The following is a 27,989-nucleotide window of genomic DNA, read 5'->3' on the forward strand; positions in this document are numbered from 1 at the left end:
TTAGCTGCGAAATTTCAGAACTGAGCTTAGGGTGGGCATTTATAGACTTTTTTTAATTTTTTTTGACCAGAAAAAGTTAAATTTTTATAGTTATTTTACCAATTGGACCTTAAATTTGAGCTATGATATCTTTGTGGTAAGCCAGAGTCATGGTGAGTGATCAACTACAGAGTTGTAGCAAATTTTCTGTTTAAAATTTTGTTAGTTGATCAATTCTTGGTATCATAGATTTTCACAGACTAACATAGCTGTGAAACTGGACAATTTCTTAATGTAAATTGCGTACACGAGATTTCTCTATTTTCCGCGTGGAGTACTAATACCAAAAATTGATCAACTAACAAAATTTTAAACAGAAACCTTGCTACAACTCTGTAGTTGATCACTTACCATGACTGTGGCTCACCACAAAGATATCATAGCTCAAAGTTAAGGTCCAATTCATTTTAAAAAAAACTATAAAAATTTAACTATTTCTGGTCAAAGAAAGCTGGAACCGCATTAAAAATTATGTTATTTTAGTATTTCAACAAATGTCTAACTGTGAAAATTAAAAGTAAGTTTGAAAAAATTTCTTTAAAACATTTTTTGATAATTTTTTCATGTCCTGTGCAGATTTCAAATTTTGAAACAATACTTTTAATTCTCATATATCTCCGTTGAAAAATTTTTTATGACAAAGTGATCAATTACAAAGTTGTACTTTGGATTAAGAAAAAAAAACTTTGTAGTTGATCACTTTGTCATATAAATTTTTTCCACGGAGATATACGCATCCGAAGTGAATGAGTTTTCACTATCAATTCTACTAAACCCTATGTTTTTGTCTGAAATCGTGTTCAGAACATCCAAACTGAAAAAAACAACAAACATTGCAAGTAATTTTTTGTTATTTATTTAAATTGATGAACTTTTTGTTTTTTTTAAGAAGCTATATAGTATCTTTGCAAATGTGCCGAATGTGCCGATTTTTTTAGGTTCGGCATGTACCGAGTGCCGAGAAAAAATTAATTCGGCACATCGGCATGTGCCGATGTGCCGAAATTTCAACAAGTGCCGCACATCTCTGGTACCCATCGTCTCGTCACGACAAATTTTTGTTAAATTCGAGTATGTGTGCGCCTTTAAAGAGTACTGTAATTTGAAACTTTCGTTCCTATGGAATTTTCTTTGACTTTTCACTTTTTCCTCTGGTTTTTATCCAATATTCATAGAAAAAAAGAGAAAATTTTTCTAAAAATCGAAAGTTTGAAGTTACAGTACTCCTTAAAGGCGCATAACGTTTCGGAATAAACAAAAATTTGTCGTGGCGAGACCTGAGTATTATTACAGGAACGCAAAATTCGGAGAATGCGTTTTACACAACATATTTGACGCGCAAAATATCTCGTAGCGAAAACTACAGTCATTTTTTAAATGACTACTGTAGCACTGGTGTCGATTTACGGGCTAGATTTTTATTAATTTCTGAAAATTGAGCACCCGTAAATCGACACTACTGTAGTTATTTGAACAGGATTACTGTAGTTTTTCGCTACGAGATAATTTGCGCGTCAGATATTTTGTGCAATACGCATTATAAGGGACAAGTTCTCCAGTGAATTCTTCCAATTACATTGAAATCCTTCTATTTTGAATACAAATTACTCAAAAGACAAAGTGTCGATTTAGCCTAAACATTGCGCATGCGTAATTTCTGAATCTTGTTCGTTCTTTACATCTGCACACTTGGGTAAGAAGTTGGGCAGCCTATGTTTTAGAGGGAAGTCAACAATGTTATTTTCGCACTTGTGGCAACAGAGTTGAAACTACGGTACTGTATATGGGTACACCTTTTAAAATTTTAAACAAAAATTTGTCTTGTTGAGACCGGAGCACATAGATATTCTCAGTGTGTATTTGTCTAAAAACCTGCCAATATTTGAAAATCTTTCAAAACTTCAATATTTTGCTCCAAAAATTAAATTTTTCAAATAATCTACAAAAAGAATCCAATTTGACTGAAAACCTGCTAATATTTAAAAATCTTTCAAATGTATAATTTTTTTGCTCCAAAAACTGATTTTTTTCAAATAATCACAATTTCAATTTTAATTTCGATAAAGATACACAAAAAAAAAGAATAGCATTTAAGGATTTCCTTGTTAAGCTTCAACAGCGTAAGGGAAGGCCTCGTTGGCAATCATCATGCGTGTAAGTTCGGCGGCGCTGAAAATAAATTTTTGATGTTTAGCTTGCATGGTATGTATTACTGATCCCTCAACTCCGCCATGGTCCGACCCTGACGAAGTGGTATCTCTCCAGCATGGTGAACTCTGACGTGATTCCAGTGCACAAGCCTTGTTGCAGTATACGACAGCCCACAGATACCGCAGTAATACGGATAGGGAAGGGTATGCAGATGGTAGACGTGGCGAGCCCTGAATGTTGAAACTGACTTTTTGAAATGACTGGAAAAATAATTACAAGTCAACTTGCTGTCCGAAATTCATCATTACAAATGGAGCATTGGAATTGTTGAGCATCAGGAGATTCCGAATTCCGATGGGTATCTTGAGGCTCTTCCATTTCCTGAAAATTGTAATTTTAGACTTTTTAGATAATATTCACAAAATCTGTTTAGGAAAAATTAACTACTAAAGTTACAGTAAGAATTTTGCTCTGAATTTGCTCATAAAGGAAATTTTTTTAAGCTTGCACCCTGATTTGTTTAAATTCTTCAATCTTTGGATTCCTCGCAAAAAATTCAATTCAGTCTCCTGGGCGTCGAATTGCGATGGAGCGCGCTTGCCGTGCGTTGGCGCAGCCACGGTGGTTCAGTTGTAAGATGGGTGCAAACGCGCTCCACAGAGTTTTCGATCCCCAGGAGACTGTGTCCAAGTAAACTGAGTGGTAGCTTTTTTGTTCAAAAAATGTGCCCCGCCCATTGGAAAAGCATGACCTTGTAATCGAAAATCCTTCAAATACGATTTCTATTCAAATTTACGAAACTGAAAAAAAATTAATTTTACGAACACTTTGACGTCCATTCGGTGAGATTCTTTCAGGTGTGAATCGTTTTCTCTTGTTACGAGCATCATTTGGCTCCGGCACCGCCATCTGACCGGCCTAAAATAAGAATGTTTAAAAAAATATGCATTTAGGAAGTTTAATATTCAAAACAGAAGAGACACATTCCATATGAAAACAACTTACATTCTGAACGTTTCCAACGTCCGCCGATTCCTTTACACCGTATCGATCGATTAAAAAATCGATCAGCTGACCGTTGAGCAGTACATCCTGGAGCGAGATGGTGATCGGAGCCACCGGTGGTGCAGTCTCATCGTCTGAAGATCCAGATCCGAAGGCATAGCTGTCCGAGTGGATGGTGTTGGAGTGGTCGAATTTCTGAAAATTGACCAATTTTTGATTTTTTAGACTTGAAAAGGCCTAAAAAGGACAAAACGAGCCCCAAAAATTTGAACAAAAGGGTTGAAATTTCATATTTTGTTAATTTTTCTGTGTCACAATTTTGATTTTCAATCTATCGATATTTTGAATAAATTTCAATTTTTTCGGGAAAATATTGCAAAATTTAGTCATTTTTCCTCAAAATAAACCAAAATTTGATTTTAAAAGTTTGGAGAATGAATTGTTGAACTTGGAAACACCAAAATTAGCTCTAAAATTTCGAAAAAATGGGTAATTTCAACTTTCCGTATCTTTTCAGTTTGTCGGAATTTTTAAAAAATTTTATTACAGAAAACCACCAATAATTAAAATCTTGACTTTTTTTTTAACCCTAAAAGATTTTTTTCGAGAAAATATCTTAAAATTTAGTCATTTTTCTTCTTTTTAGGAGCTATTTTTATGTTTTTTACTTTTTGTTCCGTCAAAAACAATTTTAATTGTAAAGGTTTTTTTACGATTTTTCCAGAAAAACCGGTAAATGACACTATTACGGGAACAAAAAATTTGGAAAATGCGTACTGCACAACATATCTGACGCACAAAATATCTTGTAGCGAAAACTACAGTAATCCTTTTCAAATGGCTACTGTAGTGTCGAATTACGGGGCTCGATGTTCAGAAATTAATTTTTTAATCGAGCCCCGTAAATCGACACTACAGTAGCCATTTGAAAAGTATTACTGTAGTTTTCGCTACGAGACCCTATTTTGCGCGTCGAATATGTTGTACAGTACGCATTTTCAGAATTTTGTGTTCCTGTAATAATACTAAGATCTCGCCACGACAAAGCGAAAAATTTTTATCGATTTTTCAGCAATTTTTCTCTTGTTTTCATAAAAATTGGGCAAAAACCGGAGGAAAAAAGTGACGAATTAATAAAAATTCCATGGCAACGAAAGTTTGAAGCTACAGTACTCTTTAAAGAAGTGCACCTTTTTGGATTAACAAAATTTTGTCGTGACGAGACCCTGGATACCATTTTTCCGGCGGAAAAGTCGCAAAATTAGCGATTTTGGGAATTTTTCGCGGCGAGACAACTGCACAACTCGACATGCGAGTTTATCCTTGCAGATGGCCAAAAGCCCTCCGTCGATCATTTGACGAAGCAATTCCCTGGTGTTGCGAGCTCGACGAGCTTCTGAACGATGAAATTGCCATTTCGACTGTGGCAGAGCCCCACGAAGAGCGTCGTGGATTTGGTGAGCTTCTCGAACACGGCTTTACGAATCTGATCTTCGGAATTTAGTGGATAGTTGGCCTCCAAGAACCTTACCCCCGATGGATAGATTGCGAAATCGATGAGCTGCCCGTTGAGCAGCACATCTTCGAGCGAAATGAAAATCGGAGCCACTGGTGGTGGGGTCTCATCGTCGGATGATCCCGATCCACTGTTGAGGATAAAGCTGTCCGAGTCGGAGGAGGTGGTGTTGCTTCCGTGGCGGTAGGGGAGAAGCTTGACCGGCGGCTTTGGATTCTGGAAATTCGAATTTTAAACTTTTATTATATTTTTATTTAAATTAGAAATTTTTATGCAATATTTTACCTTGTTCTTGTGAGTTTTTTTCGACAAAAGCGAGAAATCCGGGTCGAAATCGAACGACGCGCCGAGCATGTTGTACGAATCCGTGCTTTTACGATTCGGAGTCATTTAGACAGAAAAATGAATGAATATAGGTTAGTAGACGCTGAAAAATTGGGAATTTTGGATTTTTTAACGGAAAAACGAGTGAAAATGAGAGAAAAACATGTAAATTTCAACGAAAATCGCGAAATTACCGCGCATCGAAATTCAAAATTGAATTTTTCGCGGTGGCCCGGGTTACGGTGATTTTTAAAGGCGCATGGTTGTTTTGAGTGAGGTATTGACGCGAAATTTAAAATTATTGAATATTTTTTTCTTATTTTTACATTTTTGAAGAAAAAAATGATTAAAATTCGATTTTTTAGGGAAAATTAAACATTTTCACAAAAATTGCAGGAAATCACTCGCCAAAATTCAAAAATGAAGAGTTTCGTGGTGCGCCGGGTTACGGTGGATTTTAAAGGCGCATGGCTGTTTTGTATTAGGTCTCACCACGAAACTTGGAGTTTTTGATAGTTTACTTCCTATTAGGGATTTATTTTTTTAATTTTCGCTCGATTTTCACACATTTTCACTCATATTCACTCAATTTTTTGCAGAAAAAATGTCAATGGACATTGTTATGAAGTCAGATGAGCAGCCGTTCATCTCTGCGCCTGTATGCTTTAAGTAAGCTCCAATTTTTGTTATTCTGGCCTAAAATTATTTTTTTGATTTCCAGAACGTTCGCATTTTTCGCCAAAGCATCCGCAGAGGAATGCAAACTTCTAGCTTCGGGCTCCAACGCTCGAGAAAGTTTCCAGCAGGCCACGGGGCTATCGGAGAAGATCACGGAAGACATTTACCGCCAAATTGAGTAGGTTTTTCGATTTTTTTACCCTTAAAAACTACTATTTTTCTATTTTCCAGCGTCTCCCACATTTCATCGATGGTCTTCAACAGAGAAATGGACGGTGGCATCGAGAGAAATCGGCTCGGCTCGCAAGCGATTCTGCTCGACGAGAACTCCAGGCGCCGCAATCCACAGTTCAAATCGATCGCGCTCCGCTCTCTCCGCTACGATCACATCGATCATAGAGCGTTGGCAAGGAAATCGCCTCATCTGATGCCTCCGACTTATATCAAAGAGGAAATTATGGATGATGAGCTCGACGAGGTGAAGGAAGAAGTGGTTTCCGTTGGAGAAGCCGCCTTGCCCACGCCAAAAGTTGAACTGAACATGGACCATCCGGAAAAGGACCTGATCATCAGCATTTCCGTGTATCTCGGCTACACCCGTACCCTTCAATACCACGAGATTCGTCTCGGACGTTTGATGAAGGTCACGGATCGGCTCGAGCTCACCGGAGATCACACGCTTCGCGATCTGAAAAACGCGTTCTCGTGCCCCATCGATTTCTCGTTTTCCGACGATTTTAGCGAGAAAAAGCCGTCGTTCAAGGATATGGCGAAAAATAAGTGGCCGTCGTCGATGTTCTTCATTCATGACACGTTTTATATCGACTCGAACACTGGCGACAAGTTTGTGGATCCGTCGATGTGAGCAAGGGTGCCGGCTAAAAGTTTTTCAGTGTTTTTTGAGCGAAAAGGAACAATTTTTTTCTGAAAATTATTGATTTTTCGTTAGTCTTCAGAAAAAATGATTTTTTACGCCGCAAAATCGGGAAAAAACAAAAGAAAACTGAAAATTAAGACATTTTCGTTGATAAAAACGAATTTTTTGGTTTTTTTTTTCAGAAATATATTATTTTTTGCTTTATTTCAACAAAAAAAACCCAAATTTTCAGCACAATCCGAAGTTGGGCCAAAAAGTTCGACTACATCGGTCCGATGCACGTGAAACAGATGTCGGAGACGAGGATCGGGGATCTCATTTGTCGGCTCGGTCAGCCATACGTCTACATTCATCAAGGCGTCTGCGAGCACCTCATCGTCTTCAATGACTTGTGCCTGAGGTACGGAAATTCTGGAAAAATCGAAAATTTTGATTTAAAAAAACTCAAATATTTATGTGTTCTTTTTTTTACTAAAAATTTTTTTCAAATTGTTTATGAAAAAAACACTAAAAAATAAGTTTTTATCAATTATTTAAACAAAATTTATATTTTCCGATTATCAAAATTGTTTTTTTTTTTCAAATAAAATACCCCGAAAAATATATATTTTTTAATTTTTTTTTTCTATTTTTTGCAGAGATGAATCCCACACAAACGTCGAATTTCCACGCCGCCTCGTCGAACGGAATTTCAGAAGAATTGCATGTGACACGTGCAAGGAGGCGTCGGCGCAGTGAGTAGTAGCATTTAGAAATTCGGAATTTTTTGTGAAACCCCCGAAAAATATAGTTTTTATCGGAGTTCGAATTTTCGAAAAAAAAATCCAAAGAGAATCGATTAAGGCAAAAATCATCAATTGAATCCAATTTTTTCAGCTGGATGATCGTCGACCACGACAATCTGCTTCCCAACTCGCCAGGCTATCTGTGCTCTTCGTGCTACAAGGAGTTCTGTTTCGACGTGAACGGCAAAAAAGTGTGCCAGTTTAAGGCCGTACCGTATTGCGATCGAAAGGACATTGGCGACGGACGCCAGTTCTTCACCGAGCTCGATCTTTAGAGAACGAGATTTAAAAGTCTGTATCATTTTTTGTTGTTTTTTTTTAAATGTTTTTCGATTTGATTGTTTAATTACCGATTTTTGGCCTGTAACTATATTTGTTGAAATTTCAAATTTCTTTTTTTTTAAATAAAATTTTTGTTTGCAAAAAAATTTATCCAATAAATAAACGGAATATATCGATGATATGGCAAGTAGGGGGAAACGGACGGGAAAATGATTATTTACAGAAAGGGCGCGCACCAGAGGTTTCTCGGGGGAGCCCCGAGGCGGGTGGCGGAGCTTGGCTCAAAATCTGTCGGAAAAATGGGTTAAATGAGAGAAGAGGTAACCTAGAAAATGAGATGAGAAATTCGGAAGAATTTTGAACAATTTGAAAAATCGATAATGTTGAATTTTAAAATTAAATTTTATTGATTTTTTGAAAATCGATTATATTGTTGATTATTGATTAAAAATCACTAGAATCAATAAATCTGATTTGGAAAAATCAAAAAAATCGATTTTTTATAATCATAAAAATCAATTTTTAAAATCCAAAAAAATCGATATTTAAGAAATTGAAAAAAAATCGATAAATCAATACATAGGTGAGCTCGTCTCGTCGATTTGTGTTTTTGTGATTGGTCCCGGCTGCTTTTGAGATGGTCTAGGCGTTGTTCCGTATGACATTCTGGAAATTTTTTTGTGAGGCAATGACACGCCCACAAAATGGACGGTGGCAGAAATTTAATAATTTTAAATAATTTTCTGGATAAAAAAATCGATTTTTCCACTTTTTCGAGTGAATCGAAAATTTAAAAAAAACATTCAAAATTGTTCAGGGTCTCGCCACGAAAAACTCACAAATGCACGTTATGCGGAGCGTCGTCGGATTCCGGTGTGTTGCTACGGATCGTGTCGTCCATGCTCAGCTTCATCGTCGATTGACGTCGCCGTTTTGTGGTGATCTGAGCGAGATTTATTGATTTTTAAAGACGCATGGCCTAGAAAACACAACACTTCGGCCACGGACTTTGGCGGCCGAGTTTTCTAGGCCATGCTGCGGCATTTAAAGGCACATACCATGATAATGAAGATCGCCAATCCGAAAATGATGACCAATGCGAAAGTGATGATTACAATCATCAGCGATGATAAGGAATATGATGAAGTTTGCGTGGAAATAGAATCGATGTACGCTTGTGACGTCATTCCTGGAAATTATTGATTTTTTTGGAAAAAATCAATAATTACTTACCGTCAACAGTAACACTCAACGAATCAATCTTGTAATCCGAAATCATAGAGTTATTGCGTGAAAATGCGGCTTCGAACCTGAAATGTTAAAAAAATCAATTATCGATTTTTTTGAAAGTTTTTGAAAGTTTTTGAAAAATTGATACAATTAACTTGATATTCCCCCGGAAAACCTATAAATCAATGAAAAAGTTAATATCTAAATTTTTTCCAAAAATTGAACTAAAGTCGATTATCGATTATCGATTTTACTAATCATTTTTCAAAAATCTATCATATAGACGATTCCTACGGAAACCCCGAACAAATCAAAAATCGATAAAATTGACTATCGATATTTTTTTCTAAATTTTACTTTTTTCGATAAAAGTCGATAGCGTTGATAATCGATTTTTTAGAGTTTTCCTCAAAAAATGGTAATAAAATATTTCTAATCGGTAAGAACTCACAAATTAACAGCCATTTGAGCATCACCAAGTGATTTTTTGGTGAGCACGTCGGCTCCGACAACCACTGATCCTTTGGTCAGTGACTTGATTTCAACATTCACAAAATTGTCGTCTCCCGAAATGGAATTGATGAATTCTCCGATCTGGAAAAAAATCAATAATTGTTTAAAATTGATTTTTTTCAGATCATTTTTAAAATAACTAGTCTAAATCTATATTGAAGTCTAACTCAAAATTTTCCACAAAGGCTTACTATTAGGCTTAGGCTTAGGCTTAGGCTTAAGCTCAGGCTTAGGCTTAGGCCACGCGAGATGAAAACAAAAGAGAAAATTTAGTGAAAACAAGAAAAATTTCTTTTAAAAAAAAGAAAAAAAAAAAAAAAAAAGAGCAACAGCCATGCAATTCTTAAATATAACAGGTTCAACTACTATCTTCAAAAATCAGTTTAATATCGATTTTTCCCAAATGTCAATAATCCATTATCCATTTTTGACTCACCGCTGGCACCAAATCTTTCGCTAATCTCTTCGCAGGGCCACTCTGAATATCGTTGAATTCCTCTACAAATTCCAGTGAAATAATACGAAAAACTATTGGTGTTCGAATGGATTTAGCCGGAAGGAATACTTTCGATGAGTTTTGAAGTGCCACCGGCACAGTTGAAATATCTTCAAAAGTCGTGGATTCCTCTGATGAGGTGGAGGTGGTCTCTTCGGAGGAGGTAGTGACGTCAGTGGAGAGGGTTGATGGCTCGGTTTCGGCCATGGTTGTGTCCATTGTGGTTTCCATAGTTTTTGTAGTTTCCATTGTTGAAGAGGATTTCATTCTGAAAATTTTGAAGTTTTGAATTTTTTCCTGCAATATATGAACACTTCCGAACCAGCAAAACTCACTAGGTAGTGTTTTAACTATACGGTGCGATCGAGTAAAAGTGTCATGCGATAGCTGGCATCTTAGGCTTTCAGAATCTGTAATTTGTTCCGGCGGAAGACCTCTGTGAGTCTGGAAATTTTCATCTGAAAATTTAGTACTGAAATCTGCATTTCCTATGGTTAACAGTGGATTTTTGTCTCTGGCGCCAACAGAAGTCTCACCACAATGGTGGAAGGGCGAAAACATCGCTTCGAAGCTGTTAACCATAGGAAATGCACTGATTTCAGTACTAAATTTTCAGATGAAAATTTCCAGACTCACAGAGGTCTTCCGCCGGAACAAATTACAGATTCTGAAAGCCTAAGATGCCAGCTATCGCATGACACGTTTACTTTTACTCGATCGCACCGTATAGTTAAAACACTCCCTAGTCAGATATGTGCTCTACACTTTTAAATTTTGCAATCAAAATACTTGAATATAAAATTAAGAGATTTTTGAATTTACTAGGCCACCTCGAAAATTTCTAGGCCACGGCAGGTTGGTAGGGTGAAGCTGCAGACCCCATAAAGCTGTGAGAACGGTTTTTTTGCAAATTTTTTAAAACAAACATTTGTGAAGAATCTGAATATTATCAGAACAAAAAATAATTTCGACAAAAAATAATAAATTTTTTTATCAATATTCAAAATTTTTAACTTCCGAAAAAACTCAAAAAAAAACTCACCCAGTCGTAGTGCTCTCGACCATCTGCTTCGTAGTTTTCGGGATATTCGACAAAATCTTTGGCTCTTCCTCAGACATTTTCAGAATTGGGAATGCGGGGCTCTGATCTGTGCTCAATGAGCTATCAATAACACTTCCATCCTGCTCAAAAAGTCCTTCCAGTGCACTTTGATCAAATGGTGTTTCTCCGTCATCTCCAGCTTCTGATGGGTCACTTACTGCGACGGTGGATTGGGTTGTGGTCACTGTAAAATTGGAAATTTGGAAGAGAAAAACCTCGGCCATTGGTGACGTCATACTTTTCGCCACTTCTTCGACCAGCTATAATGCCACGCTTTTAGCAAGTTTTATTTTTGGTAAACCAAAGAGCAACCAATTTTAAAACTGTGTCTCCAGGTTTACCGCCAACTTAAGGGCGTGTCCGTACAGGGTTTGCCCGTTTTATGGGCGTCGCTTAATAAATCATTTTTCAAGTTTTCAGTTTCGTGGAAAATTAGCATCCGGGAAATTGAGTCATAAGTATGACGTCAGCAGCCGCGCGGCTTCCCATGACGTCACTCCATGCGCTCCCCCGACGTCCCTCTAAGACGTCACCACCTCTCACCTGGTTTAGTGGGTCGTGTCATCTCCTTCTCTTTCAAAACTCGTCTATCAGCGACCTCGTCAACCTCAATCGGAAGGGAGCTGAACGTAATCACCTCCAAGGGAGTGGTTGGCATCATTTCAGTCGTATTTTCAGCGGCGAGAGTTGTTTTCTCAGTGGATTCATCCTGATCCTCCATACTATCATCTTCGATTGTTGCCTGGGAGAAGTTGAACATACCGCCGTCAAGCGGAGTTATTGGGGAGAAGACGGACGTTTTCTGGATTGGGTTCACTTCTAGGGAGGTGTCGTTCGGCGAGAGTTCGATCATTTCTGTACTTGTCTCGAAGGTATCTGATCTGAAAGTTATGACATTTTTTTGGTGGTGGCCTGGGAGAAAACTAGGCCTCCTGGCCTAGAAATCTCAAACCTCGGCCTCCAGCTCTCACTAGCTGACCTAGGTTTACTAAACATCGGCAAGACCTCTTTTCGACTACTCCCTTACAAATTTTTAACAGTTTTTCATCACACAATTTTCCGATTCTTACCCCTCATTCATCATTTCTTCTTTCGGAACAGCCATCATCGGCATATCATCATTATCAGGCATTACGGGTGTCGTTGTGTCTTTTGCCAGCGGTTTGTCGAACACATCTTCAGAATTTTCGTCTTGCGCGAAGGAAACTGAAAAAGTTAAATTACATTTTTTCTAGGCCACCAGGTTTTGCATTTTGGCCTAGAAAATGAAATGAGAAGCTAGACCATGTGGGTTTATTGCGAGGAAAAGCTATCCCACGAAAACTTTTATAAGCGTCTAGAAAAGTAGAAACCTCGGCCACCAAGTTTTGCACTGTGACCTAAACAATTTTGGTAAAATAGGCCAGCAAAATTTCCATGATGGCCTCAGGAAAACTAGGCCATTAAGGTTTCTTCCGTTACCTAGAAATTTTGTAAACCTAGGTCACCAGGGTTTCTAGGCCACACAAGAAAAGCTAAAAACCAACATTTCAGATCGGTCTGGAAAAGTGCAAAATTAAGCCACCAGGATTTGCATGGTGGTAAAAAATTGGTAAACGTGAACTAGAAGTTTATCGGTCATCAACTTACGTGTCGTTGAAAATGCAATGAATAGAATAAAACCAAATGGTATGCGCATCGCTGAAAAATTGCAAAAATTAATTTATGTTTTGGAAAATCAGAAATCGGAGTGTTCATTTTTTATGGGACAAGATAAAAAGAGATGGAGAAAATTTATATGATATATCAGGTCAAAATGACCTTCGGAAATTGGGAATGAAAAATCAAAATTAATTCGCGTGGAACTGGTTAAGATGATCGAAGATTGAAAAATTTGACAGAAATTGCAACAATACTAATGCAAAAAGTTGGTAAAATATTTTTTTCAGTTTTCAGAAAAATCGATAGCAAAAGTCTTTTTTTTTAAATAAAAATTTCTGAAATATTTTCGCTGCGAGACCTAAGGTGACAAATTGGATTAAAAATTTTATGTGCCCATTAAGAGTTTTTCTGGAAACTGAAGAGAAAGTCGAAAAATTAATATACCCTACTTAAATTTAAAGGCGCACGGATGAATTTCCAGAAAACTAAAAAAAAACATCACAAAATTTGATACTCCAAGTTTAAAGATGCATGGGTAATCTTTGAATGAGAATTTTGTTTTAAATTTTTGAACTGCCATTTCAGATATTATGAGAACACAAAATTCTAATAATGCGTATTGCGCAACATATTTTGCGCTCAAAATATCTCGTAGCGAAAACTACAGTAATTCTTTAAATAACTACTGTAACGCTTGTGTCGATTTACGCGCATCAAAATGAATTAAGATCATACATTTACCGACAAAATATTAAAATTAGGCAAAAAATAATACGAATAATGCATTTCGTAAATCGAGCACGTAAATCGACACAAGCGCTACAGTAGTCATCAAGAAAAATTACTGTACTTCTCGTTACGAGATATTTTGCGCATAAAATATGCTGCGCATTACGCATTCTCAGAATTTTGTGCGCCCGTAATAACCATTTGTTAAATGCTTAAAAAATTCAGATTTTATTGAAAAAAATTTTTGAGCAAAATTTTTCGAAAAATAAATTTCGGCAATAAAATATTATTTTTCCATCGAAAAAGTATCGTATGGTGTGCTTGACATAATCTTGGTAAAAAGTGGCATATTTTGAAAACAAAAGGGGTTACCCCCTTCCTTCAGCCCGCCCGCCCGGGAAGCCTGGGCATGCGCGCAAGTGATTGTTTTGTCTGTTGTTGCTTATGTATATGCTTATTATTTACACATTTGTGTGTGTGTGAGTGACTACACTGCACACCTCTTGAAACGGATTATCCGGCCGTGGTCGAGGAGGGCCGCCGAATTATGCACATTCCTATGCTATGTATTGTGAATACTTCATTTCAATAACTTTATATATATACAGTTAGCACATACGATTTTTGAAAATTGGGGTTGTGGAAGAGTTTTCACACAAGTGGCCTAAAGTTTTTGAGTTTACTTTAATACTTCTAAATCACGTGGTGTCAGGCGGTCTCAATACAATTTGATCTACAAAAAATGCCGGCATTTTTTCCCAGAAAAATTGTGACGTCCGCACGCTCTCAACCATAAAAAATCAGATGAGATCTGCGTCTCAACTCCCGCATTTTTTGAAGATCAAAGCGAAATGGGACTTTCTGACTCCACGTGCTAAATGAAATGTACGTTAAAAAATTATCTCTGGAAATTTGGAATTGCTCGGTGGAGCGCGTTTGCCGCTTAGTAGCTGAACCGTGATAGCTGCGCCGTGAAGAGAAGGGAAAAGTAAGGAAGTTATCAAAACCAACGACGCACTAATGAAAAGGAACACAAGAAAAAGTGAAAGTGTTTTTTTTTGGGTTTTTGTGATTTAGTTCGTGTGTGATAAAAGTTCAAATGGTTCGGCAGGACAATAGGAAGGAAACTGGAATTTTATATTTCATCTCTTGTTAAATTTACTTTTGTAGGTGTATGATTAGGTAGTGTTAATAGAAATCGGGACTCGTGGCCTATCATTTTTTTGTGGCCGAGTAAAAAAATCTTCCACATTCGTCAACCATACGTGTGAATTTAAAGGTAATCTATAGGATATGATATTGGTAAACTTTCACAGAAATCCTAAAGCTAGGTTTTGAACTATGGAGCTTTGAAGTTTCTAGGCCCCTTTGGGAAACATAGGCCACCAACCTGAGAAAGGTAAGGGGAGGGCAGGGTACATAAAATACAACTTTTTCTCTGAAGTTTTTTTTAATTAAGCGAAAAAGCCGACATAAATGTTTCAGTCATGGCCTAACTTGACATTGGTGGCCGATTTTTTCGAAAAACTCTTCCACGATTTAGAACATGAACTTGGCAAAACTTCAAACAAATCCTAGAGATAGTTTTTGAATTATGAAGCTTTGAAACTTCTAGACACGTTGAAAAAGTTAGACCTCTTCCACTGTCATAAACTTATAAATTCACAATTCAAAAATTATAGATTTCTTTCATATGTAGAATTAGCCCAATTTTTAAATCCATTGCACGGCTAGATTTGAAATCATAGCAATTTGAAAATTCTAGGCCACGCAAAAGAAAATTCTAGTTCATGGGAGTTGAAAGAGAGTCTCGGAAGCTAATTTTAAAAGCACAAGATAGAGGAAAACCAAAAATTTATAAATTCATAAAAATCCAGTTTTTTAGCAGCTATGTGAAAAGGATTAGAATTTCAACACGGCCACCACCGCCGGAGATACAATCATTTTGGGAATATATGTCGTTTTCGCGTATTTCTCACCAAAAAAAGATTCAAATCTTTTAATACGAAAAAAAGTTGGAAAAGAATTAGAAAAATGCTGAGAAATTTTTTTTATGAAAGCTTAGGCTTACAATTAGGCTTAGGCTTAGGCTTAGTTATTTTTTCAGTGTTTTCCAAGTGCAGAAAGGAAGAAACCGACGCTTCCTGACTTTCTATCACACACTGAGGGGAATTTCACCCAACCCCCCCCCCCCCCTCACTTCCCGCTACTACTTTTACTGTACACTTTCACCGAAAAGTTATTGTGTCATCACGTCATTCGCCAAAAACGAATCGAACAAGGAGAAAAAATTGATGAGAAAACGCAAGTGTTTCTTCCTACACTACATAGTGTTCAACACCCCTTCATGATATGGCCGCGTGAAAACTCTTCCACGACCATAAAAGAAATTTACGGAACAATCTAGCAAATTTTCATAAAAATCGGTTGGAAACTATAAAAGTTACAGGGGTTTGAATTTTCTAGGTCATGCGGAAAAAAACTCGGCCACGCAGGTTTTTAGGGTTAGGGAGGCGGTGTCTTCAAAAAAAAAGAAACCTCGCACCTAATGATCCATGAATCTTCAAACAGAAAATGAGGTATAATCTTAGGTGGCCGAACTTTTGTTTCTGAAGAAAACTCGGCCAAGACCACGAAAAACGTATTTTTTTGTATCGTTAATTGAAAAACTGAAAACAAGAAGTTTCTAGGCCATGTTGATAAACCTTCAGTAAAAATTTTTCCTAAGCCATTAAATTACTACTGAACTGAAAACCTAGGCCACGGCTTCAAAACATAGGCCACCAAAAACTGAAAGGGGGTCGTAGGACCGGAACCTGCTATTATGAAGCAAAGTTTTGTGCAATAAAAGTTTCAGAATTTCCAAGTTTTTAAACTATTTTTTGTCTGGAAATTATAAACCTGAAATTTCGGGTGCGAGACAAGATGGTCAAAGAAAAATAACGAGAATTCGGAGGGCAAAAAAATGAGAAGAATTTCCAGGAAAACAAGTGAAAGTGAGTATGACTTTGACCTATACGCGTATTGTCTTTTTTGTTTTCTTCTTCTCGAGAAAAGAGAAACTGTCACAGCAGTAGTAGTTCTTCGATCACCTAATTACCTTATTGCCCCCTTCCAGGAAGTCACAGTTTTTTTTAGGAAATGTGTGAAAAATACACATTCCGCTAGGAAAAATTGAAATTGCGGTTATTGAGTTCCCTTGCCACGACAACGTGGCCTAGGATACCGCCATGCTCTAGAAATCCCGCTTGTAGCCTAGAATTTCCCATTGTGGCCTGGAGAAGTTTAGCGGGGCCTAAGACTTTTAATTGTGATCTGAGAGTTTTTTCACATGGCCTAAAATGCTATACGTGGTCTAAAATTCCTCATTGTTGAAATTTTTAGCGCGGCTTAGGATTTTCTATTATGGCACTGGATTCTCGCCGTGACCTAGAATTTCGTAATGTGGCCTGAAAAGTTTAAGCGTGAAAAGTTTAAGTATTTTCAATCATAGCCTGGAGATTTTTTACAAGAATTCCTCATTGTGGCCTTGAATTTTCTATTATGGCCTAGAATTTCGCATCGTGGCCTAGAAGAAATTTGCAGAGTGGTTTTGAAATTCGGTTTGTGACCTAGGGTGCTATATTGTGGCCTAAATTCTTCCATCATAACGTATGATTTCACATTTTGACCTGAAAATTCTTTGCGTGGTCTAAGATTTCTCATTATATTCTCGAATTTAACTTCGACACGTGAGAACAATTTTGATGGCCTAGAAATTGCTCCCGTGACCTAGGAAGTTTCAAATTTTTAAAGTTCAAATAAATTTCACCAGAAATTCATCAAAATTTACAATTACGGAAAAAGAATCATATTAACCACTGCAACTTTTTTCGAACGAAGGACGAGGCAAAAAGGTTTCTAGGCCATGGCCGAGTCCCCGACAAATTTCAGCGGCCATTTATTTTGCTTTGTTTTTTGCGTGTTTTCTTTCGTTTTTCACCGATTTTTTCCGTTTTTTCTTATCAAAACTAATAAATAAATATTTTTTGCAGATGCTAAAACAATTTCCAAGTGAAAAAATTGTGAATTCAGTCGGCAAGTAGCGGTAAAAGTGGTCAATGTAATATGATGGATTACGGGAATAAAAAACCCAAACTTTTTCCCAAACATGATACATATGCTGTTTAGAAACACGGGAAAAATCGGTGAAAAACACAAGAAAACAAAGCAAGTACAAAATGTCGTAAAATGCGGTGTATTGTGTGCAAACACCGATTTTTCGCATTTTTTCTCGGCCCTCGTTCGAAAAAAGTTGCAGTGTTAACGGCGGTGGAAGAGCTTTACCTTTACAAAAGGTGGCCACAAAAAAAATAGAAGAAAGGATCCAAAAAGAGCAGGGAAGAGTTTTCTCAATTTGACGGCCACGTGTTCTATAGAAAAAGATAAATACAATAAATACGTTTTTTGAACAATTAAAAAAACAAAAAATTTCAAGAAAAATTTAGAATATTTTTTCAGTTTTTTTCCTGAAATTCAAATAGAATAAATGGAAGTTCAACAAAAAAAGGTGACCTAAATACTTATTAATTCACCTTCTTGACCTCTCGATTCTTCAGAAAAAAGAATAGGCTTCTCCTCCTCCCACCTCCCAGACACTTATCTACACTTTACATCATTCCTCCCGGCCCCCGGTTTTTTCACATTTTTCAACCTTGAAAATGACGAAATAAACAAGTGTTTTAGATAAATGTTTCTGTGTATGTTATCTGAAATCTTGGAAGGGTGTTGCAACAGAGCCCCGCGTGTAGCGTGGCCTAGAAATCCAAAAAGTCTTCTTTTAGATCTTCAGCTTTCTCAGCAAGTTAGGTCTTAAGTCAAAAGGACTCTCCATGACCAAGTTATAACGATTTGTAGTTTCTAGGCCATGGAGTACTCTCCGAAGGGGAGACATTGACCCCCTGACGCCGGATTTGTAGGAATTTTCACGTGTTTATGCTACTGTAAGCGAGCTATATACGTTCTTCAAAAATATCCGTCAAATTGTGACCACCGTTTCAGCACTTTAAAATTTCTAGGCCACGCTGTCGCCATAATGGAATATTTTTCTCACGAGGAATAGAAATTAAAAAAAAAACTCTTCAACTGGTCGATATTTGGAAAACCAAACTAAAATGTTTCAGAATTATTAAAAGCTTAATTAAAACAAACAGCCACAAAAGTTACCTAAACTGATGAAATAAAGACATAGGCATACAGATTTATAAATCCTATAAGCATGGGTGTGTCACAGGTAAAGATTATGGAAAGTGAGGGAAAGTAGGAAGATATTACTGGAAAGTTCTGGGGGAGAACGGCTGAAATCAAAATGGATTCGGTTGAACGCGTCGAATCACGGAGACTCGTTTGTAGGGCTTCCAGGTAGATAAAAAATGTTCTGCCTGAATTGGGCCAAAACACATGAATCTTCAAAAACAAATTGACACAAGAAAATACATACTACTCCAAATTTTCAAAAATCAAAAAATAGGCGATAGGTTTTTAGATACTAAAGTATATTGAGCAATTAAACAATTCACCCCCTACAACTGGCGGGCCCGCAGGGCCTGCTAGTCAGGCAAAAAATATATGGCCCACACTCCCAGCGACAAGAAAAATTAGGGGATATTAGAGACATTTACTCAAAAGGAGCATTACACAAATTTTAAAAATCTCAAAGCGGGAAATTTTTTTAATGCGTACTGAATAAGAAATCGACGTTTAATGAAACTCAATTGCTACAACCCCGTAAACCTCCTTCACGTCCAATCAATAGTGACATGAATCCTTCCGACCAACGTCATAAAGATTGGAGATGACGAAATTTAAGATGTACCAAGTATGCTGGTACATACAATTTCTACGTCACAACATCTTGACAGTTTTTTCCCTCAAAGAGAGGTGAGCCTGTAGAAGAGATACAAACGCTGCGTCCTATCGTGGGTTCAGTTGTGGGGAAAAATTGTAAAAACTGTATGTACCAACTATGCTGATGTGCCAACTACCAACCAGCATAGTTGGTGCATCTTCAATTTTGCCATCTCCAATCTTTATGACGTTGGTCGGAAGGACTTTTGTCACTATTGATTGGAGGCTTACGGGGTTGAAACAATCGTTCATTAAAAGTCGTATTCTTATTCAGTACGCATTTCAAAATGTTTCCCACTTTTTTTCGGCTTGATCTACGTAGATCTTTAAAAAATGCGGGAGAAGATATGCAGTGTTCTCAACTAATTTCGCATAGTTAAGAACGTGCTGACGTCACTTTTTTTTTGAGCAAAACATTCCGGCATTTTTTGTAGATCAATCCGTAATTGGACAGCCTGGCACCACGTGTAAGAACACGATGCCTCTATTTTTGCCCGGGAGTGTGGGCCTTGAAAAGTTGTGAGCTGTAGAAAAATGGACAACAAGCATGTTGTCAGTTAGCAGCATTTTATAAGTCAAGGACAAGTACAACCGAGATAAGTGAAAAGTTTGAAAAATGGAAAACTTTCAAAAAACAGCGAAGGTTCTTTGATCGATGCAAGGGCAGAAAGTGAATAATGCATGTTTTTGAACTTAAAACAAATTGGCTAGACTTTGACTGAAACTACCTTTTATAAAAATGAAGAAAATGAACCATTACGAAAATGTTAAATACACCTGAAAATTGGTGTGTTTTTATTGTCGTTCTGTAATTAAATTTTGAATGATCGCTCTTCTGCAAAGAACAACCACAAAAAATAATTCGATATACTCAAGTATCGACACTTATGATTTGAATGCAAACATATAACAAATTAAAATTAAAATACGGTCATTATATTTTAGGAAAATTATGGAAATTTTTTAGGCTTATGATGTTTCAAAAACTTTCAGAACTCTAGTAAAAAACATTTTATATGTAATAAAACACTCAGCGACTTTAAACTTTGCAAGACAATTTGGGACATAATTTTGGGACATTGTAAGAACAGTTAATTGGAAAATAAAATAGTTATTCGAATGATCGTTCTTCAAACAACCTTACAAACAACAACACACCTACTCTGCTATAATAAGAAAATTTAAAATACTACTCAAGTTGTCACTTCAAGACCGCATAAGTTTATACCACTCGAACAAAAAACAGTCTTCGTTCTTTCTTTCTTGAAAAGAGACATAATTGAAAATGAACTAATCAGCCGCTGCCCGGGATGGAAAAAAGAAAAGAAATTCCTATCATCTTTTGACCTTGTTATTTTTGCAAATCATGTCTGAATAATACACTTTTTGATACATATAAATCAGGCGTGGGCGACAAACAATTTTTCCGGCAAATCGGCAAATTGCTGGAATTGAAATTTCCGGCAAATCGGCAAATCAAAAATGTTTGAAAATAGGAGAGTAAAAAGGTGGAAGTCAAGTGATGGTAAGTACCTATTTTGTTTCAATCAAATTAAATTTTACACCATCTCTCTTTTTTTTCCTTATTTAACAGTCTTTGGTCTGTGTTCTGATGTTGAAAGATAAGGGAACATGGACGAGTTGTTTTTGGGAAAAAACATTCTTTTTGGATTATTTTAGTAAAAGAAAAATTTAAATTTATAAGCATATTCACTAAATATTTTTGTGGGAATTTGAAAAAAAAAGAAATTAAAGAAGAAACTGATAAAAACTAGAAAATGTATAACTGGGAGAAAAAAGTTTCCAATTTTCAGAACTTTTGAAAAATTGTAGAAAATAGTTCATGCTTTCAAAGTTGTAGGAAAAAATAATATGTGGCCAATTTCCGAAAGAAAAAACTCTGCCACGACCAAAACTCAGAACTAGACTGAAATTTCAGTTGTAGCTGACAAAACCATCCAAAAGATATTGTAGGTTACAATATCTAGGCCGTGAAAATTAGAAAACTCGAATCAGATATCCTTGGCCGGAATGCGAAAAAACAAAAATTAGAGTTTTCTAGGCCACAAAAACTCGTCCACGTGTGCATGAACTGTCAAGTGGTCAACGTAAAAGGTGTGAAACCCTTCAGAGAAAAACACTAGAAATGAGATAAAGTAGGTGAGACCTCCTGTCTCTGAGAAGCAACGTTCGAAATTCTTTTCCAATTCCATCTATTATTATTATTATTATTATTATTAGGACGGTATGGCGCCAGGAACTGGTTGTTTATACTGACCACTGCCTCTTCCCGATTAGGATTCTGAATTTCGGATTTCGGGAAATTGAGAATGGCAGATGGATGTAATTTCATTAATCATGTTCCTCAATAAGTTAAGAAACAAAAGAAGGAAGATATAGTGAATCAGTGAGGAACAAGAACATAGCATATATGGAATTGGCGGTGTAAGACTGGTTTACATGGTTACACGGAGGGAAAAAGATTTGAAAGTATTCGTCATCTTATCTAGGTAGTTGAGACACTTGATTAGTCATAGTTGAAAGAACAAATGGAAGAAGTTCATATGCTGAAAGCATCGCTAATAACATAATATTGGTTTTAAAGGTGGAGTACGGTCTGTGGGTTTTTAACCTAAATGACAGAATACAGTCCCAATATACCGAATATAACTGTTAAAGATTTATAAAATTTATCTAAATTTTTTATGATTTTTAAAAAAGTTTTTTTTTTTTTAATTTAAAAATTTATTCAAAATTCCAAAAAAATATTTTATTCAAAACTAAAAACCCAAATTTTCTGAAACTTTACCATTTTACTTATTTATGTCTTAACAATAATATACACATATTAACGAAATACCCACCGTTCAAAATTTGACTTAATCTCCAGTTTTAACTGCCAATGAGAATTTGTTCAAAATTCCAATCTCACACCCAATGTTTTTCTTTGTTTTTCATTTTAAAACAGTTCTATCCAGTTTAAAAATTTACCAAATAAAAATGTGTCTATTCCTCTCACCTCCAATCCCGTGCATGTGTTCATGTTTACCTATTGAAACGTGTGTATTACTATATAATACAGAACAAATATAAAATGGCCACTCTTGCACCTCCAGCGGAAAGAAAGCTTTTGAGGTGTTACGAACACTGCAACACTTTCCTATTTTACTAGTTTTGAGCAATTTTCTGGTCCTTTTATTTATTTTTGTTTTGTCTGGAACAGGAAGTTGTTTGTGTTCTGTTTGGAAAATTAATCAGTTCTACCGTGAGATTTTTAAGTTATTTTTTGAATGGAATTTCAATTATTATTTCATTTCATTTGTTTTTTTTTCTCACCGAAATCCACTTTTTTTAGAAACAATTTTTTTTTCTACATTTTTTTCCGATTTTTGTCATTCAATTTTTCAACTTCTCCATTTTTTCTACAAAACACCGAAAACTACAAAATACCTAAAAATTGCAAATTAAAAAAATTTTTAAACATTTTTGCCCAAAAAATTGTTTTTTTTTTCAGAACATCTAAAACTCACTAAAAAATATGCTCAAAAATTTTTTTGAGAACACTTAATTTTTCGAAAATCTTATTTTTGCAATATTAAATCCAGAGAAATTAGAAAAAAAAAACGGTTTTCTACAGTACTCCTACCCTCCCTCTCCAGTACTCTTAAAATATTCCTACAGTGTTCTTACAGTACTCTTACACCACTCCTACACTGTTCTTACAGTGATCCGATACTACTTTTATAAGACTCCCACAGACTCCTACTATACCTATACCTTATCACTACAGTATCCCTGCCGTACCCCCCCCCCCCCCCCAGTACCTATACTTGCCACTACAGTATCCTACAGTATTTCTACAGTGCTCCTACACTACCTCTACAGTACTCCTACAGTACCATTACCAAAAATTTGAATAGAAAAGTGAAATTATGAACATTTTTTCCTGTATACCAATTTTTAAAGTTTTAGTTTTGTAGTTGTTTTTGACAACGAAATCAATTTCAAAGTATTTTTCTTTAAACAATCGTACTTTTTGCGTACTGTTCTTGCACTTTTTGGGATCTTTTGGACTAAAAGTGCCCCCCGAAAAAAGCGCGGAATTAAAAGAACAAAAACCGGATAGACTGAGGAGGTGTCGAACGATGGAATGAAAAAAGAAACAGAAATTAGATTTGGTTCAGTGAATTCTGTTTCTTTTATTTGGATTTTGGTTTTTTGGAGTCTTGGAAAAATGTTTTATTTTTGTTCTTTCCAAGAGTCCAAACGTTTTTTTCCACCAAAACTCCAAAATTTTTAAAATTTGGAAATTTGATTCACTGCCAAAACTTCCAGAGAAATTAAATGTTCAGTTTCCCGTAAATAACAGGGTTTCGTATCAAAAACTGTGAATTTTCCCGCCACCTATGTTTTTTAAAAATGATTATACTCTAATTTCCCGTCAACATTTTTTTATTTTGCGAAAAATGATTATTTGAACATCCCAGAAAATTTTAAAAACGTCATGAGTTTTTTGAAAATTCAATTTTTCGTGTTCCTGTAATAAAAACCATAGAAACTGTTGACCTATAACCTGCCAGACGTTCTTCCTGTCTGTTTATACCCCCATCTGCTCTGCACACCAGACACCCCTCCTCCTAACTACACTTTAAACTGTTACCCCCCCCCCCCCCGTTTACCCCTCATTTGTTTTTTTTTCTAGTGCATCCCTTCCGTGTAACCTGACACTTTTTCCAAGAAGCTCGCATTTCTTAGGAGGAGCAGCAATTTTTCGTTACTTAATTTTCCACACAGTAGGAAAGACAAAAAGAAAACGTCATAGAAATTAAAAATTCTGCGTTTAATTTTTTGTTCAGTTTCTGAAACTCAATTTTGTGGAACCGTTTTTTTCGATCTTTGTAAAATTGAATTTTTTTGATTTTTGGAAAATTTGGATTTTTGCTGGAAAGTCAATTTTTGTGAGAAAAGGTTTGGCGGGAAATTTAAATTTATTGAGAAAAATTTTAGCGGGAAATTAAATTTTTTGATAGTGAGAAAAATTCAATTGAATACCTTTTTTGTGCGAATTTTTCATAATATCTGAAACTCAAAAAATCTGAAAATTAACTCGAAAAAATTTTCAAATTTGATATTTTGGCAATTCAAAAATTGCTTAAAGAAAATAACGGAACCTCGTTTTTTTTCTTTAAAAAAAGGTTTTAGTAACTTTTCCGGTAACCAAGGTTACTCTTTCCCCATCAATCTCCCAAAAGCATGCCAGAAAAAAAAGAGAGAGAGAGAGAGATGCGTGTATGATTGTGTCATTTGACAGTGCGCAACAGACACACATAAAACAGCTGACATCTTCTCTTTTTATTTCAACTGATTTTTAATTTCCCTCCTTGTGTTCTCTGAGTCTCTCTCATTTATTCAGTTTCTCGATTTTCTTCCAAATTCATTAATATTTTAATCTATGCGTAAAGTGGAGGAAGATTTCTTCTACGTTTTGATTTGCAATTTCTCGGGTTTTTCAAATTATGGATTTTGAAAAAAAAAATTTCTGAAATTTATTTTTGATTCATGTCAGAAAATGAGTCTCCTGAATTTTTTTTGGAAAATATAAAACAAATTCTGAATTTTTTTTACTTTTTGATGTGTAAAACAAAAAAATTGATTAGAAAAATCTTTATCTATTTTTTGAACTTTTCAATTTTAAAATCAAAATTAACTTCTAAGAAATAAGATTTTTTTCGGAATTTTGAAAAAAAATGTTGTTTTTTTGAGATTTTAGTACATTCAATTTTCGTAAAATTCGAATTCATTTTTTTATTGTGCAAATGTTTTCTGACTGACTATGAGAAAAATTTCAACATTTTGAAGAACCCCCCCCCCCCCCCCCCCCATTATTTGGACGGAGCCTGAATACGAAATGTGAGTTCTCAGAGAAGGAGGTGAACAATTTGATTGATGTGCATATGGAGATGCTCATTGTGCATATCAGTTTGGAGCATCTATCTCAGAGTGAGCATGACATTTACTTTTACCCATTTGCGTAGGCTCCGCCATTTCACGATTTTTTTTTTCCAATTTTTGAACTAGTATAAAAATTTCTGAAATTTCTGTAATTTCTGCCATCTCCTCATAAATTCCATTGTATTCTTTGCACTATTGTTCCACAAAAGTGCAAAATTTTCGAATTCGTAATGTGTCTTTCATATATATATCCATGCACTTTTGTCCCTTTTCCTGAATACTAATTTGGTGTGCTCCAAGAGGAAATTTTTTTGTTTTGTTGAAATTACTGCTCCTTTTCGGAATTTTTTAATTTCTGAGAAAAATTCAATTCCTAAATGTATAATACTAAAGTCAAAATACTAAAGTGTAATGGTTTGTTTTTTGTTACAGTCTTTAGTTTGTAGCTTTTGTTTTGTGTAGTTTTCCAACTTTTTTTTTGCCAAAATGAAGGCTGAGAAACCGAAAAAAAAAATTCAAAACATAGATTGGGCTGAAGCGGTATTATTGGTTTACTGTAGCATTACTGGGTTACTCTAGTTTGGCCCATGTTTGGTGTACGTTAGTAGTAACAACATTTCGTTCATTTGTTTTTTGATTTGGTAACTTCTGGTGATTAAACTTTTAATGTACCTAAATCTTCTGTTGCATTATTGATTTGTTGTTTTCTTCTTTTTAAGTTAAACATGCTCAAATTAAATTCAAATTGAGTTGAAAATGCAAAATTATTATCAACTTGAATACCCAAAATTTTGGACGGTATTTCAAAAAAATTGATTTCCAGCCGCTTCGACCTTCGACACAACAAACGAATGCTAACTTTCCCAGGATTACACAAAATAGGTCAAAATCCCCTTTTCTCAATTTTTTGCACATACATCCTCATCATCATCATTGTAATGATCGTGACCATCCGGTCTTCTATTATTAAATGAGAGAAGGAAAGAGTATACATATGTGTCTTTTATATTAAACTAATTATATTTCGACACATTCTGCGCATATCACTACTGCACTAGAATTACATTTTAAGAATAAAATGTAACCAAAAGACCAAAAAGTTGTTTGCATTTATTGTTATAAACAGAATAGAATGAATGTTAGGAAACGTTATTAAAACTTGCAAAGTGACACAATTCGGTATATCGATTTCTCTGAAATTACTTAACTTAGTAGGCAGAGTTTTGATACTGATACGGATTTTACTAAATTTAATTTTTGTAAATCAGTATTGCTTTTATAACCTATTAAGATTTTTTTGTTCCAGCGTGCAATTATTTTTAATTCTATTTAGGATTTTAATAAATAGAAAAATACGTTTTGAATTATTTTTTACGTTATAATATTCAATAGTAAAGAAGCACACATCAATTCCCCTATTCAGTTTCCATACTTTGCCTGATAAACATGAATAGTAAAATAGACACTTTCATTTATACAGACACCCCCCCCCCCTTGCTTCCGGATTAAATCCCAATAAAGGGTGTGGCAATAAGGCATTGTTGCAGTTTCATTGAATTTATTAATCATTTGACAGCATGAAATTACAAAACTGGAGAATTTCTAGTTTAAACTTTTATACAATGAAGAAATCTTCCATAGAATCAATATTAAATTATCAATAAATGAGTATTTACGTTTTTCAGCAACGGTATTATTTTTATACTTACTAGTTATTAAGTTAGTAGTTAGTTACATTTTTAAATGCGATGCAGTCGAAATTTTTTTATAGACTAGAAATTGTCTTAGTTTCCAGCCACTGACAAGTCGGCCAAATTTCAAACTTTCAGTAATTTTGCGTCATTTGTTGAGCCGCCATAACTCTTTTTTTGAGACGTTTTCAAGAAGTTGAAATTTGGTATTTTCAGACATTTGTATCTTATTTAAAATATGAGTATTCACTCCTTTTACCTGCCAGTCGGCTGCCTCCTTATCTCCTATTTTTCTCTAATGAGCACACACCACTATCATCATTATTATTACCACCTGTTCTTAATAATAAACATTTCCCGCACTTTATTTCCATTTCGATGCATTTTATAGAAAATGTTCCCCCTTTTCGAGCTTTCCAATTAGATTCACCCTTTGATTGCTCTTTCTTGGACGGAAGTGTTCCCCAATTCCCCTTCATCTTATTACATTTTTATGCAGATTTTATTGCATTTTAGTGCGCTAGATTTTTCATGGGATTTTGCTAAATAATGCAATCACGCTCTAAATAAAATTCTCAGTTTATATTTTAATGTTAAAACTGTGTGTAAAATTTACAAACATAGTGAATACATTTTTCGAATAAAAGTATGAACATTTTTCGAGGGATCTATAGAAAATTGCCGGCTGTTCCTAAATGCCCTTTCACTGGTCACCAAGTTCCTGTTCATGCAATTCAAAAGAAATGTTCAGCCCCCCGCTCAATAGTCGCCCGCACCACAAAATTGAAAAGCGAACATTTTACTAGTCGAACTTTTGAATTGAACATTTTTGGAGTATTTTAAAGAAATGTTTTCAAGTCCACCAAAACATATGCCAGGCCACAAAAATTTCAATTTTCCGCCAATTTTTTTCTCACAAAAGTTGAATTTTCTCGAATTTCCGATAATTTTCGATTTATTTGAAAGTTATTGAAATTTATATTTTCTAAAACACTTCCACAATAACAAATTAATAGATATAATAAAATTTGAAATTCCCATGCCACACCTCAAAAAGTGGCTCCCTTAACTCCTGAGTGCTCGCGGAGCCCT

At 35.5% G+C, this 27,989-nt stretch overlaps 2 protein-coding genes, 3 non-coding genes and 1 pseudogene across 6 annotated transcripts; 1 reads left to right on the forward strand and 5 right to left on the reverse strand.

The window, feature by feature from the left end:
* Nucleotides 1-2,144: 2,144 nt before the first annotated feature.
* Y48G1BM.8 lies at nucleotides 2,145-5,101 on the reverse strand (annotated as a pseudogene). The gene is made up of 7 exons: nucleotides 4,997-5,101; nucleotides 4,727-4,927; nucleotides 3,196-3,390; nucleotides 3,016-3,108; nucleotides 2,479-2,571; nucleotides 2,253-2,420; nucleotides 2,145-2,208 (listed from the first exon to the last, which is right to left on the reverse strand). Coding segments are annotated over exons 1-7 (919 nt in total).
* A 526-nt stretch (nucleotides 5,102-5,627) lies between these two features.
* Nucleotides 5,628-7,815, forward strand: snpc-3.2 (snRNA-activating protein complex subunit 3). The gene is made up of 6 exons (NM_058305.6): nucleotides 5,628-5,704; nucleotides 5,757-5,891; nucleotides 5,945-6,574; nucleotides 6,823-6,990; nucleotides 7,229-7,324; nucleotides 7,467-7,815. Exons 1-6 carry the CDS (start codon nucleotides 5,640-5,642, stop codon nucleotides 7,648-7,650), a joined length of 1,278 nt encoding a protein of 425 aa, NP_490706.2. The 5' UTR covers nucleotides 5,628-5,639; the 3' UTR covers nucleotides 7,651-7,815.
* Nucleotides 7,788-12,678, reverse strand: Y48G1BR.1 (SEA domain-containing protein). Its single transcript, NM_058307.8, has 10 exons — nucleotides 12,628-12,678; nucleotides 12,069-12,204; nucleotides 11,542-11,879; nucleotides 10,939-11,182; nucleotides 9,837-10,164; nucleotides 9,339-9,481; nucleotides 8,891-8,967; nucleotides 8,716-8,846; nucleotides 8,497-8,600; nucleotides 7,788-8,323 (listed from the first exon to the last, which is right to left on the reverse strand). Exons 1-10 carry the CDS (start codon nucleotides 12,674-12,676, stop codon nucleotides 8,230-8,232), a joined length of 1,644 nt encoding a protein of 547 aa, NP_490708.3. The 5' UTR covers nucleotides 12,677-12,678; the 3' UTR covers nucleotides 7,788-8,229.
* Nucleotides 12,679-17,022: 4,344 nt separating this feature from the next.
* T13E5.1 lies at nucleotides 17,023-17,139 on the reverse strand. The gene has a single exon (NR_101513.1). It is a non-coding gene; the product is annotated as a small nucleolar RNA T13E5.1 (small nucleolar RNA).
* Nucleotides 17,140-26,123: 8,984 nt separating this feature from the next.
* On the reverse strand, nucleotides 26,124-26,144 carry 21ur-15400. Its single transcript, NR_049904.1, has one exon.
* On the reverse strand, nucleotides 26,128-26,148 carry 21ur-13405. The gene has a single exon (NR_049905.1).
* Nucleotides 26,149-27,989: the final 1,841 nt, after the last annotated feature.

This window comes from Caenorhabditis elegans, chromosome I, assembly GCF_000002985.6.
Source record: "Caenorhabditis elegans chromosome I".
NCBI lineage: Eukaryota > Metazoa > Nematoda > Chromadorea > Rhabditida > Rhabditidae > Caenorhabditis > Caenorhabditis elegans.